Source organism: Odocoileus virginianus, chromosome 14, assembly GCF_023699985.2.
Source record: "Odocoileus virginianus isolate 20LAN1187 ecotype Illinois chromosome 14, Ovbor_1.2, whole genome shotgun sequence".
NCBI classification, from domain to species: Eukaryota; Metazoa; Chordata; class Mammalia; order Artiodactyla; family Cervidae; genus Odocoileus; species Odocoileus virginianus.
Genome location: NC_069687.1, coordinates 51422558 through 51437955, shown reverse-complemented (window position 1 = coordinate 51437955; position 15398 = coordinate 51422558). Strand labels below are relative to the sequence as shown.

General features: G+C 34.9%; 1 protein-coding gene across 1 annotated transcript in view; it reads right to left on the bottom strand.

Annotated features, from left to right (window-relative positions):
• IPO11 (importin 11) overlaps positions 1-15398 on the bottom strand; it is a 196246-nt gene that overhangs the window by 122355 nt on the left and 58493 nt on the right. Inside the window, exons 12-16 of the mRNA XM_020879101.2 lie at positions 13257-13300; positions 11511-11601; positions 9601-9648; positions 8655-8760; positions 5816-5942 (exon numbers count right to left, since the gene is read on the bottom strand). Of these exons, the coding sequence (XP_020734760.1) occupies positions 5816-5942; positions 8655-8760; positions 9601-9648; positions 11511-11601; positions 13257-13300 (416 nt within the window). The remainder of the gene's footprint in view (positions 1-5815; positions 5943-8654; positions 8761-9600; positions 9649-11510; positions 11602-13256; positions 13301-15398) is intronic.

Here is a 15398-nt window from a genome sequence, read left to right as displayed (position 1 = left end):
ATACTGGAGTGGTTGCTATTTCCTTCTCCAGGAGATCCTCCTGATCCAGGGATTGAACCTGGGTCTCCCACATTGTAGGCACTTTACCATCTGAGCCACCAGGGAAGTCCTTATAAGAGTACACTAACGCACATGGAAGCAACGTAGATGCCCATCAGCAGACGAATGGATGAGGAAGTTGTGGTACATATACACTATGGAATATTACTCAGCCATTAAAAAGAATTCATTTGAATCAGTTCTAATGAGATGGATGAAACTGGAGCCCATTATACAGAGCGAAGTAAGCCAGAAAGATAAAGACCATTACAGTATACTAACACATATATATGGAATTTAGAAAGATGGTAACGATAACCCTATATGCAAAACAGAAAAAGAGACTCAGATGTATAGAACAGACTTGTGGACTCTGTGGGAGAAGGCGAGGGTGGGATGTTTCAAGAGAACAGCATTGAAACATGTATATTATCTAGGGTGAAATAGATCACCAGCCCATGTTGGGTGCATGAGACAAGTGCTCGGGCCTGGTGCACTGGGAAGACCCAGAGGGATCGGGTGGAGAGGGAGGTGGGGGGGGGGGGACCGGGATGGGGAACACATGTAAATCCATGGCTAATTCATTTCAATGTATGACAAAAACCACTGCAATGATGTAAAGTAATTAGCCTCCAACTAATAAAAATAAATGGAAAAAGTAAAAAAATAAATAAATAAATAAAATTGTATAAAAATACAAAAAAAAAAAGAGTACACTAATGCTAATTTTCAAGCAACTACTGCTTGTTTTACTGAAGACTGCATAAATAACCCAAGTAAAAATGAGTTTTTTAAATTACTTATAGTTTCCAAAATTGAAAGATATTAATGGGTCAGAAATCTTACAACTAAAGCAGCCCCGTACGTAAATCAAATATTCTGGTTAGAGAATCATCTAGAGTTCTAGGAAACAAAACTTCCTCTCATCAAAAATTTAGCCATTCTATTTCTACTGTGGTAATAACATTCTAAAATCTGAAACTTGCCATAAGCATTGCATCTACTAAGTAACATGTTCTAAGAGGAATGGAAGAAAACATGCAGAAGATACTTTTTAAATGGATTTTTCAATAAAATATTGGAGCACTGTTATCCTCATTAAAAAAGTAATAAAAATGGAACCTTACTTGATATCATGTTGATAAATAAATCCCAGGTGGAATAAAGAAGCAAGTATGAAGAAAACCAATTTTTTACAAAAAGAAACAAAAACAAAACAGAAAAAAGAAATCAATAAATCTGATTACACTAAAATTAAAAAACTCTGCTCAACAAAAAGACAACAGAATGAGCACAGAAAGATACAGGTGGGAGAAAAGAAAGATACTGAGATTTCACTGCATTTGTAATGTTTTATTGCTTACATACTTGAAATATTACAATGGAAATATGGAAAATCAGGTAGCTATCATTCTAGTCACTGAATTTTTCTCTGTACTTGATATAATTCTCACTTTTAAACATTAAAAAATTAAAAGCATCCACTTTTTTTAAAAATGAGTCAGGAATAAGCTCAAAAGTACAAATTTTCAAAGTAGCATTAGCATTATCTTAAACCTAATCAAAATTCCCAACATTACAAAAAAAGTTTCTAAATATTGCAGTACCATCAATGATTACCGATTATCCCTAGACCAAGTTTTAATTACAAAATACTGATGAAAAGTTGTAATACTACTTCAAATAAACCAAAAAATGTTCACTCAATTTGCATTATAATCCCCTGGATCAAACAACATTATGGTGCAACTAACAGGAATAGAGATTTTCTCTACACAGTAGTTTCCCATATTATAAAATTTTAAAGAATCCTGAGTTTGAGGTTTTTCAGCATAAGCTCCCTCTGCTCCTTGCTTGCAAGGTCCTCCAATAAACCCTCCTTGCTCATAAAAAAAAAAAATTTTTTTAATAGTCCTATTTTCTCTTCTATTTGTCATGAAGTGATAGGACCAGATGCCATGATCTGAGTTTTCTGAATGTTGAGTTTTAAGCCAGCTTCTTCACTCTCCTCTTTCACTTTCATCAAGAGGTTCTTGAGTTCTTCTTCACTTTCTGCCCTAAGGGTGGTGTCATCTGCACATCTGAGATTATTGATATTTCTCCCAGCAATCTTGATTTCAGTTTGTGCTTCATCCAGCCCGGCATTTTGCATGATGTACTCTGCATATAAGTTAAATAAGCAGGGTGATAATATATAGCCTTGACATATTCCTTTCCCAATTTTGAATCAGTCTGTTGTTCCATGTCCACTTCTAACTGTTGCTTCTTGACCTGCATACAGATTTCTCAGGAGGCAGGTCAGGTTGGTCCGGTATCCCATCTCTTTAAGAACCTTCTACAGTTTGTTGTGATCCACGCCGTCAAAGGTTTTGGCATAGTCAATAAAGCAGAAGTAGATGCTTTTCTGGAACTCTCTTGCTTTCTCAATGATCCAACGAATGTTGGCAATTTAATCTCTGGTTCCTCTGCCTTTTTTAAATCCAGCTTGAACATCTGGAAGTTCAGGGTTCAGGTACTGTGAAGCCTGGTTTGGAGAATTTTGAGCATTACTTTATTAGTGTGTGAGATGAGTGCAACTGTGCAGTAGTTTGAACATTCTTTAGCATTGCCTTTCTTTGGCATTAGAATGAAAACTGACCTTTTCCAGTTCTGTGGCCACTGCTGAGTTTTCCAAATTTGCTGGCATATTGAGTGCAGCACTTTCACAGCATCATCTTTTAGAATTTGAAACAGCTCAACTGGAATTCTGTCATCTCCACTTGCTTTGTTCATAGTGATGCTTCCTATGGTCCACTTGACTTCCCATTCCAGGATGTCTGGCTTGCTCCTTGGAAGAAAAGCTATGACCAACCTAGACAGCATATTAAAAAGCAGAGATATTACTTTGCCAACAAAGGTCCGTCTAGTCAAAGTTATGGTTTTTCCAGTGGTCATGTATGGATGTGAGAGTTGGACTAAAAGAAAGCGTGAAAGAATTGATGCTTTTGAACTGTGGTGTTGGAGAAGACTCTTTAGAGTCCCTTGGACTGCAAGAAGATCAAACCAGTCAATCCTAAAGGAAATCAGATTCATTGGAAGGACTGATGCTGAAGCTGAATACTTCAGCCACCTGATGCAAAGAACTGACACATTGGAAAAGACCATGATGCTGGGAAAGACTGAAGGCAAGAGGAGAAGGGAATGACAGAGGATGAGATATCATCAACTCGATGGACATGAGTTTGAGTAAGCTCTGGGAGTTAGACATGGACACAGAAGCCTGGCGTGCTGCAGTCCATGGGGTCACAAAGAGTCGGACACAACTGAGCAACTGAACTGACTGACTGAACTGATACCAATTGGAGAAGTTGGTTTTCCCAGCTGCTGTACTATTTCTATCCTGCCACAGCCAGCCTTGTAATAACATGTCTATAAGATTAGGAAGCCACACAGGCAACTACAATTATATGTATCCCATCTACGTAACAGCAGCAATCAAGCAAGTGAACATGGACTCTGAAAGCCAAAGAAGATTCAGATCCATGAGAATCTATGTGCTTTATGTGTGTATAAGTGTAAATGTGTACATACACCCACAAAGTATATAGGCTTCCCTGGTGGCTCAGAGGGTAAAAAATCCACCTGCAATGCAGGAGTCCTGGGTTTGATCCCTGAGTAGGGAAGATTCCCCTGGAGAAGGGAATGGCTACCCACTGCAGTGTTCTTGCCTGGAGAATCCCATGGACAGAGGAGCCTGGCGGGACACAGTCCATGGGGTTGCAAAGCAACTGAGCAACTAGCACTTTCACTTTTTTCATATGTGTATATACATACAAATGCAGTTGCATGCATGTCTGTACATGTATGTCTGAACATCTGTACACTGTTGCATATGTATATGGTATCTTCCTACATTTCATTAGCCAGCATTTCTCACAAGTTGAAATTAGAACAGTATATCTTACATACTACTGATCTTAAAAGTACTTAAAAGAAAAAGGAGCGGGGTAAACTATACAACGTTAACTTAGTGCCTTACAAACACTGTTTTCTTAAGAAGTTATAACAAACAAATGAGACATAGCCACCAAAGACGGACAGCAAAGGGGCAAAAGTTGTATCTATAACAGCATTTCCTCAAAGAGCACTCCTTGGATATCAATGTATTTGTCATCTTGGATAGTCACAACACAATCAATGCACATTTTTAACGTTCTGATTGATGCTACAGGAAAGAGGATTATTTGAATATGTAGTTCAGTGTTTTCCAAACTTAACTGGTCATGAAACCCTTTTGCCCAATAATGTTTGTTAATGGGATAGAATTAATGTTCTGCTTTTAAAGTGCTGACCAAAATGACTCATTTTTCTCTTCATTTCTTTCCCAGAAGACTCATTAAAGAAAGAAAAAAATATCCAAGAAATTTCTCTTTTCCAAAGAAAATTTATCTGAAATTTATATCTTTTGTAACACTTTCACATAAAGCATTTAATGTCTTCTCTCTGACACCACTGACAGAATAGCAAATAATACTTCCAAGAAGGAAAACAAAACTTATATCTTATAAATGCTTTATTCTAAATAAATAGAATTTATTCTATTTACAAAAGTAAATTAATTCCAGCAAACAGTATTCATAGAAAGAGCTTAGATAATATCAATAAACTTCTAAGAATTTAAACATGATAAAACTAGATTCCCTTGTTTAAGCATGGGATACTTAAACTAATAATTATAGAATGATATTTAGAGTAAATTCTCAATTATTTATACAAGTAAGTAACATTTAAGCAGAAAATCCAAAGATCAGTTCTATTTGCTTTTAGAATGCATCATGCTTCTGAAATTATGATGTTTTCTTACTTCTGTAATTTCCCTAATTATGTTTTCTTTTGTTGAGCATTAAAAATAGTTTATATTATCATGTCCACATGTGAAAATGAGAAAAATGACCCAAACCTTTGCTGGAAGATAGGGTAATCAGGTAGGTTTAAAATAATTTTTTAAGGTGGAATACTGAGAAATAATTAAATAAGATCTTATCATAATTTGGGGAGTAAAAACTCGGAAAAAGACAACCAGATTCACTTTTCAAAGACTATGCTGGAGTCAAATCTAAGTACAAGACAAAGTACATTAAGTCATGAATATATTCTCACTCAGGCATAAAATAAAGCACCGAGGGAAAACTTCCTAAAAAAAAAGCTCTTTGAGTAATCAACATAAAATAAAGCAACAAACCTACTGAAGTGGAACAAAGCAATGAAGAAGTCATTATCAAGTTTTCAGTAACACTACATCAGTATTATGTGAAATGCTACAATTGAAGAAAAAGTCCTAAAAGAAACAATTCCAAAGTCTAAATCAAAACTAAAAACAAAAAAACTTCTCAAAACTGAGAGACAAAATAAGAATCAACAGCAAGGATAAAACAGACTATGGTGTTAGCTCAAACAGAAAAATTACAAATTCTATCATGAATAAGAAAAAGGATATTTAAGCTATAAGGGGATTTTTTTTTTTAAAGAAAACTGCCTTCTTTTATTCATACTAAAAAATGATAAATAATTATAGATTAGTAGACTTTGGTTAATTTTTTCTTCATTGACTAGTGATGAGAATGACAAATGGCATCAAAAAGACTTTCTTCCCTCAAATCAAACTTCTCACCAAGGAATAACTGTAGCACTGAAAGACTACCAACATTCTAAGAAAAGATGTAAACCATTTCTGAATTTGAACTTTGACATATGTGAAACTTATAAAGAACTCTTTTAAGACATTTAAGCAACATACCACTAAGTCTTGATCCTGAAGCAAGTTACATATTGCTTCATATAACATGGGTCTTAAGTCAGACTTGAATTTCACAGAAATCCACTGACCGATGAGCCAAATCACCCTGCGCCGCAATGGCTTATACCTAGATGGGAAAACCATGCAGTTAAAACATGAAGTATTTTAAGAAGCCTATTTCACTAAGCATATTTTATCATTTAAATCTAAAATGTAATAAGAAAGCAATATGCATTTTATATAAAAATCTAAAAGCTACTTTTAAATGTACCACAGTACAAATACTAACAACAAAGTTCTGATCTAAAAAACTGAAAATTCTTAGCAGACATATTATAAATCTGATTATTTTATATTAAGTATTTACAACATAGATATGTACATAAAAGCCAAATTCACTTCTATTCCTCAAGTAACCAAAAAGAGTTCATCTTAACAGGTGTAAGCAGCTGATGTCCCAAACCCTGAGGCAGGAGAGGCTCCAAAAAGTAATAATAATGAAAATAAAGGAACTCCAGTATTCAATTTTCTAATTCCAATTCTGTTCATCTCACAAAGATTATTTTCAAAACACTGTGAGAAATTTCTAGACTTAAGACATTTACAGTAACATGCACATACACTTGTTTCTCTATGGCCATCTTTGCTAAAGAAAATGAAGGTTCTTTAGGCAAAGGGAAAAACCATGTGTGTCCAAGACACGAACTCTCGGTATTTATTTTAGTGGCAAGATGATATTTCTGGGTGACCATGTAGTAAACTAATGAATATAACACACCTTTTAGAAAATTACAATCTTAATGTTTAACATATCTAAAAGAATTAAAGACCACAAAACTTTAGGATTGCAGAAACATAAGAGAGAAGAGCGGGCAGAGGGAGATGGGATTTGAATAGCGTTTCCTGGTGGCTCAGACGGTAAAGAATCTGCCTGCAATGCAGGAAACCTGGATTCGATTCCTGGGTTGGGAAGATCCACTGGAGAAGTGAACAGCTACACACTCCAGTATTCTTGCCTGGAGTATCCCATGGACAGAAGAGCCTGAGAGTCTACAGTCCATGGGGTCACAAAGAGTCGGCAAGACTGAGCAATTTGCACTCACTTCACTAAGATAAATAGTATTTGGGGCAGAAAACTGAAAAAAATGCCTTTTCAAGGGATAGGGACAATTTGAACAGTCACAGAGATAGAAATAAACAAGACTCGTATAGAGTACAGTAAATGAAGGAACCACAGAGTCTTCAATTTTGGACTGAGATCTCTGGGATTACCACATTCAACACTCGAGACAAAGAGAATGAAGCTCAGAAAGGTTCAGATTCTAAGATGACAGAGTTAATAGTAGGGGTCAGTGTGAGTCTCAAACCGCAGGATCATTACCGGAAGGATTACAGAATCACACAATCTGACCAGGACCTTAGAACCTGCATTTTAACCAGTTCACCAGGTGATTCATATGCATATTAAAGTTTGAGAAATACGGGTCTAGCCCAGTTTTGTCCAAAAGAAACATAAAGTAAGCCAAATACGCAATTTTAAATTTATTAGTATCCACATTAAAGTAAAGGATACATGTGAAAATTTAACATTTTCACTTATTGCAATATATTCAAAATATTATCACTTCAATATGTCATCAATATATATTTAACACTGCTTTAGTTTTTAAATTCAAATTTTAGTTAATTAAAGTCATTTCCTCACTTGCACTAAGTACGTTTCAAGTATTCAGTAACCATATATACCAGCTACTGTACTGGATAGCACGGGTCTAGACTAAATAGCCTCTGGGATTTAAGGACAATCAAATTGCAAATCTGTCTCAATACTGAAGGCTAGTCTCTCCATCAAAGGCTCACGAGCAACCAGAGGGCAGACTTGAAAAACATTTTAATCACCACTGCCCTGACAGGACACAGCAAATCCCAGTGCTGAAAACATTTCATGATTGAATAAATGACTGAAAACTGAAAGGATAGCTACTTAATGGTGAAAATTACCTTTAAAGCATCTCTAGCTCATAATTCTTGCTCTAAATATTTATAAAATGATCCATACACAAATGGTTCTCTATTCATGTATTAAGGTAGCCATGTTAACTATGACTGTATGCTAAGCATTCTGATAAGTACATTTACAAAAATAAATCCCTAGAACTTCCCAATTCAAAATAAGAAAAAAGGCTCTTGAAAATTTTTAAGTGTCTAATTTTAAATGCAGAAAAATTTATACAAATTATGAAATGCCCTTTCCCCTTCCATTTTACTCTTTCATTACCTAAAATTAAAATCGGACAGAAGTCCTACTTACTAAGTTGTCAGACTGATCTTGACTACTGAATTAGACACCTTAATACAAGCCTCAAGTGTGTCCAAATGCTTTCTGCCATAGTGCCACTGGAATTTCTTTTCCCCACAGACTTGCAATGCTCTGTGATCCTCAGACAGCCACTTTTCATGGATGTTACTTGGTTATGATCCTTTTGACATCAACCCTTATCTCTGCTTAAATCTTAACTGGCTTCCTTTTGTATATAATCTTCGTCTAGAATTCAGAGACCCCTATCTTCCATTATCTTTGCATAAAATTTCATCCTGCAAACTATCTTATCAAATGCTTAACACATGTCACAATTCACATTTGAAGTAAAATAACATAATAACAAATGATTTTGCTTTTCAGTTATAAATTCAAGTCTTATTCCTTTCTACATTAGACACTATTAGCTAAGTCATACTATGATTTTTTAAAAATTTTAGGCAATTTTAACACCTAGTCTTCATTAGAAAATCAGTAAGGTAAGATAAGTGTATAACAAACACAAGGTTTTATACTTGCCTATTGTGAATGACTTGCAATTCTGGAAGAAGCTGGTTTTTAAACCACTGATCAAAATCAACACTGTCAAACAACTCATAAGCCGCTAATCCAACAGCATTATACACTAAGAAGAAGATTAAAAAAAAATTAATTTCAAATACTGGGCCAAATGCTAACTGTCCTTATGTAAGAAAATAAGTCTTAAAAAAATAAGTCTTAAAGACTACTTTGAAATATGCAATAAGTTAATAAATGGAAATCTACAATATGTTAATCCAGGAAATTATTTAAACAAACATTTTAGAAACATTTAAATTACATCACTCTATGTTTTTCTTAAATATTCAGTGTTTTCAAAGAGAAAGTTACATTCACTTAAAACTATTCATGTCAAATTACAAAAATAACATTCACTTCCAAATGGATGCAAGATTTTATGCTATGGTCCCTGATAACCCTCTTTCCAGTCTCTTCTCTCACCACAACCCCTTAAACGCTATGTTCCAATTAAATCAAATACTCCCAATTCAAAAGTTAACTGTGCTTGTCCCTCTTCCCTTCAAGCTTCTGTCCATACTGCTCCTTTTATCCAGAACCACCCTTCATCACTTATTAACTCTCACTTATCCTGTGTCCTCACAGAATACTTCTTTAGGAGATGCTCAATGGGTACACCAAAACTATTAATACCTTGTAGTTTTCCACAGCACTATCTGATTACCATCTATTTTAGCATTAATCAACTGATATTATGTTATAATCAACTGTACCTGATTACCATCTATTTTAGCATTAATCAAGTGGTACTATGTCATAATCAACTGTTTGCTCACTCTCCATCACCAGATAATTCCTAAATTTTAGATATCCTTGTAATCCAACTCTTGCAGTGTAACACCTGCCACAAAACAGATACACCCTACTGAAGAAATCAATGCTTCTAAATCATTTTCATTTAACATACCAGCATCTTTGATTAATAGTGCATTCATATCTTCCACATTAGTGGGACCTGAAAAAACAAGTATCAGCAAGGGTAAATTAAAACTAGTTTTTAAAAATCACTTAAACTCAATTTGTTAGTTTCTCAGTTCAGCTAACTACAATATATTTTGTGGATATTAAATATATAAGAGAAAGTTTAAGTTTTGTTCTCATCGTCATTAGAGAAGACAGTTACAACACGTAAAGCCATACTACAGCTTTAGAAACCATTGTAACATACTTGGAAAATGTTATATCAAGCAACATTCTAGAAAAATATATGTAAAACTGCTAACTACTGTATTATATCCTGATTATAAGAGAAAATTTTTAAAAAGAATAAAAAGATGAATCCCACAATAGGAAAAAAAAAAGAACAAGAATAGGCAATTTCATACAAAAAGTTTTATTTTTCTAAATATAAAAAATAAGCCAGGTTATGACAATACATTAAAGATTTGACAACAAAATGAAAAATGTAAATGAGAAATGAAACAAGATGAAAAATGTAAATGAGAAATGAAACAAAATGAAAAATGTAATATGAAAACCAGAATAAAGAGCTGGCAGTCCCTGCACGGCTATCCAGAAGGAGACGACCACAGTTAAGACACAAAGAACACAGTTTAGTTTACTCAGTAAGCACATTTCTTTACGACAGAAAGATTCCTAGCAAGTTTACCAAAGCACTTTTCTGCTGTTAAATATGACTTCTTAAGCATACAGCCCTAAATAAGTAAATCACTCCAGAACTGGAAAGAAAATAACTCTAAAATCACTGTAAACCTTACCATCATAGAGCAACTTATCAGAGGGTAACCTAATTAGCTTAACCACTTTCCTAAAGTGGTTTAATAAAAATAAATGGATGGGAGAAAATGGAAATAATGTTCTAAACACAACAACAAAAAAGGTAACTTCAGCAGTACATTACCAAATTTAAGAATCTATAATGTTGCATTAAGAAATTAGTAAATAACTACATCAGAAATCAATCTATATCAAACTACAATGAATGCTCACATTATCTTTTAAATGAACACAAAAAACTTGATGCATAGCTCATTTACTCCCTTGGTTTACAATTTAAGCAGGAGCACTCCATTAGATTTTTGAGAAAACAAAAGCCTAAGAAGTGAGCTACCCTCTGATAGTACAAACAAGATCAAGAATCTCATTCTCTACAGGAGATCCTCTTACCTTCATTTCCTTACATTACCACCCACTCAACAGTTGATCCCTTACAATTCGACTCCTGCCCAAACCAATCAAATAATCTGTGTAAGATTCCCTTGCCCAGCAGTGTCAGTTAATTGCCAAAAGTTAATCAATCAACAGTTACTGTGTGTACCAGACCCTGGGAGCAAGGTGAGAAAAAAAGATGTATTCATGGCCTCCTCCGTGAAATTTACACTATATCAGAATAGTCAGAAATGACAAATCACTTTTAATAGTTAAATAATTACTTGTGTACAAAGATCAAGCACCACCCATTTCACTTCATAATTCTGTCTTAAATCCATTACATTCTTTCCACTCCCACTGCCACCATCATGAAGCTAACATTTACTATTTTAACTTTTTCACCCAGTACTTCTCACAACATGCTCCAAATAGATTCTTTCCCCCCCAAGCAATATACATTACTGCCCACTATTTTAGTATGCTTACCAGAGCAAAATCTAACTATCACAATCAAGGCCTATCTCACTTGTGAGCTGCCATTCTTGTTTTCTATTTTGAAGGCTACTCTTTCAGAAAAGCACACATTCAGTCTTTTTCAAATTCATGTCTGGTATATGATCTAGGAAATACATCATAGCAGGAACTCAAAATATTTTTTGAACACTGATTAATAGATAAATCAAAATATCACAAAATATACCTCACCTTGAAGTGTTTGCATCATTTCTAAAAGTACAGGAGTTAGAGTCTGATTATATTCATGGAATATATCTATAAATAATACTTCAGTGCATGGCTGTTGGGAAAAAAATAAGTTTCTAATGAAAACAAGGGTATATTGCAATGCTTAATTCTACATTAACACAAAGAATACTCACTCTTAAAACTCTGATTATGTTTCCAATTCTTGATTTTTTTTGAAAAAAGTTTATTAGGGTTTTTCATAAACCCAATGGGAAATAAAATTAAATTATAATAATTTCATTCATAACATGGAAAAGTTATTTCACTATTTCAATCATTTGGCATTATACATTCAAAAATGCAAAACAACAGAGAGGAAAATTTTCCATTTACATTTTACTTAATTCTTTAAATTTAAAAAGCAATCTGGAACCACATTTACTTATAGATTCAGAACTATAAATGACTGTCTTAAGAATTAGTATGCTAAAAATTATTTATTTTTCGTGGCAGTGACGTAAGTAACAACAGCGATGAATGAATTCAGTTCACCGCAGAGCTGTCTTTTCTCTAACAGACACAAGGTGTACAAGCAATCACAGTGTTCCCCTGCGGGGAACAGACAGCTAACGGCCAGCTGGTGCACAGGCCCGGACTCAGCCTGGCGCTCTGTGACAGCTTAGGCGGGGGAGGGGGAGGGAGGGAGGTCCAAGAGCGAGGAGACACGTGTCTGCCTACGGCTGATTCATGGTAATACGTGGCGGAAAACCAATTCAACATTGTAAAGCAACTATCCTCCCGCTAAAAATAAATTTTAAAAACAGAAATCACAATGTTAATTACATAAAAGGATGACTCATTGTCATTCTTAAAAGTACTAAATCACTAGATGTTTCATAAAATAGAATACAATTAAATTTTGAAGGTATTGTGATTTATGTTTAAAATCAAATACAGATGTACATACTTCAATGTGTACAGATGAAATGATACATCATCTCAGATATCTGCTTCAAAATAATCCAAGTGGGTGAAGGAGTACTCATACAAAACAAGACTAGCCACGAGTTGATAACTGATAAGACAGGTTTTGAATATAGAAGAATTCATGATATTATTCTGTCTCTCAATATGTTTAACATTTTCCATAAGAGAAAGTTTTAAAAACTTAAGAGCAGTAAAAAAATTTTTTATAAAACTTTTAAGTTCTATAGAAGTTTATGAAACAGGTAATGCAAATTATATAAACAAAAGTCTTCAAAAAAGAACAGTTCAAAGTCCACATTTGATAAACCGTCCTCAATGTTAGCCATATCAATAAAGTATATTTTTAAAAAATTCTATAACTGAAAGCAATGGGCTGGTCTCTGAAACTCATACTAGGTAGTTAAGAGAAATAATGTACCAGAGAAGCTGTATAATTACTGAAATATTTAAGAGGAAAAAAATGTTTCTAGCCAAAAAAGGTAACTTTCAAAAACATTTCCTATTTCTGCAATGACAATTATTTCCAATTTATAAAATGAAGAAAAATTCAGATTGCAAATCTCCAACTTAACAAAAAAATTTCAGATTCAAGTTCATAATTTAATTAGGTGCTTTCTTCTCAAATATGGACTCTTGCAATAATAACTGTTTCCTACCTGACTTAATGCTTGAAATCTTCAATATAGTATCATTCTCTACTAAGAGTTACAGTAGCAAAAAAAAAAAAAAGTACAGAAGCATTACCGTTTTCCCTATTTTTTTCTTTCAATCAATACTCACCCTCAAACTGTACTTCCAAGAATCTCCCCCTGTTTCTTCCGCTGCTGCAATTAAAAATACGACAAATGATGCTCTCCACAAATGCAATAATAATGTTTCTAAAATCTCAGTTTGGAAAACCAAGATTTTCAGTAATATCAATATAATACAGCTGCAAATTATTATAAAATAACACTGAGCAAACAGTTGAGGCCTGAACACAAGGCCTTACAAAGATCTCTTTACCATAAGTTACAGATGACATCTGTGTACATCAAAGTGCTCATAACCACAAGCATTCTCACTTTCATTACAAACTCTGTACGAAGACTTCTTTGGCAGTCCAGTGGTGAAAATCCCAGGCTTCCAAGGCAGGAGGCATGGGTTCGATCCCTGGTCGGGGAACTAAGATCCCACATGCCACATCCAAAAAACAAACACACACACACACTCTGTATGGAGAAAAGCTCAAAATATTTGTCACTCTCTGAGTCTGTGACATTACCTGATACACTGTCATTACAATCCTGAGAATCATTTCATACAATAGTGATGTTTTACAAGTTTAAATAATTCGTCACATTCTCCATAAATTTTCTATATTTAAAGTAAAATATTTCCAGAACTCTTAAAACTCTGGGGATTTAATGTTTCATGTTATAATATGGTATTACTACATTAAAAAAGCAATATGAAGCATAAGAGTTTAGCTACGAGAAAAAGCAAAAACAAAAAATATGCATTATATAATGTAGTGCTGTATGTTCTAAATGAATTAAAATATTTCTAAACCAAAAAGAAGGTAAGTCTTACAAAAATGTTTATGATGTTTTTAAAACATTGGAGACATATGTGTAAAACTACACAAAGGCATCCAGTCAAAGGGATGAGTAGAGGCTAAAACCTAGCCTATACCTGACCACGGCAGGAGTACTAGGTTGGTACAAAAGTAATTGTGCTTTTCCACTGTTGAACTTTGCCTATACTGTAATGCAATCTTAAATAAACATGGTTATGCTATCCATCACCTTAGTGTACATTTTTCATTCTATGTTTTATTGCTAATGACTTATTACTTGCTGTTTATATTTATTTTACACTAGGGAAATGATACTAGACAAAAAGCAACTCCAAGTGATTTTCTTCTTTGAGTTCAAAATGGGTCAAAAAGCGGTGGAGACAACTCGCAACATCAACAATGCATTTGGCCCAGGAACTGCTAATGAACATACAATGAACTGCTGGTTCAAGAAATTTTGCAAAGGAAACAAGAGTCTTGAAGATGAGGAGCCAGCCATCAGAAGTTGACAGCAACCAATTGAGAGGACCATTGAAGCCATATTTACCTGACCTCTCTCTCACCAACTGACTACCACTGCTCAAGCATCTCAACAACTTTGTGCAAAGAAAATGCTTCCACAACCAGCAGGAGGCAGAATATGCTTTCCTTAGGAGTTTTTCAAATCCCAAAGCATGGATTTTTATGTTATAGGAATAAACAAACTTATTTCTCATAAGCAAAGAATGTGTTGATTATAATGGTTCCTATTTTGATTAATAAAGGTGTGTTTGAGCCTATTTACATTGATTTAAAATTCATGGTTAGAAACTGCAATTATGTTTGCACCAACCTAATAAATGACACACACACACTTTATTCACACCCTACTTTATCAAGCACACAACTCCTTGATTTTCTGTAGCAAAGGCCCTGATAGTGTAGATTAAATACACTTCCTACAGGACTTCCATGGTGGCTCAGTGGTAAAGAATCCACTGGCCAAAGCAGGAGACACGCATACAAAGGCCCTGATAGTGTAGATTAAATACACTTCCTACAGGACTTCCATGGTGGCTCAGTGGTAAAGAATCTACTGGCCAAAGCAGGAGACACGCATTCAAACCCTGGTCCAGGAAGATCCAGGAAGATGCTGCAGAGCAACTAAGGACGTGATCCACAACAGCTGAGCCTGTGCTCAATAGCCCAGGAGCTACGACCACCGAGCCCTCCCGCTAGGGCCACCGAGCCCTCCCGCTAGGCCACCGAGCCCTCCCGCTAGGACCACCGAGCCCTCCCGCTACGGCCACCGAGCCCTCCCGCTACGGCCACCGAGCCCTCCCGCTACGGCCGCCGAGCCCTCCCGCTAGGGCCACCGAGCCCTC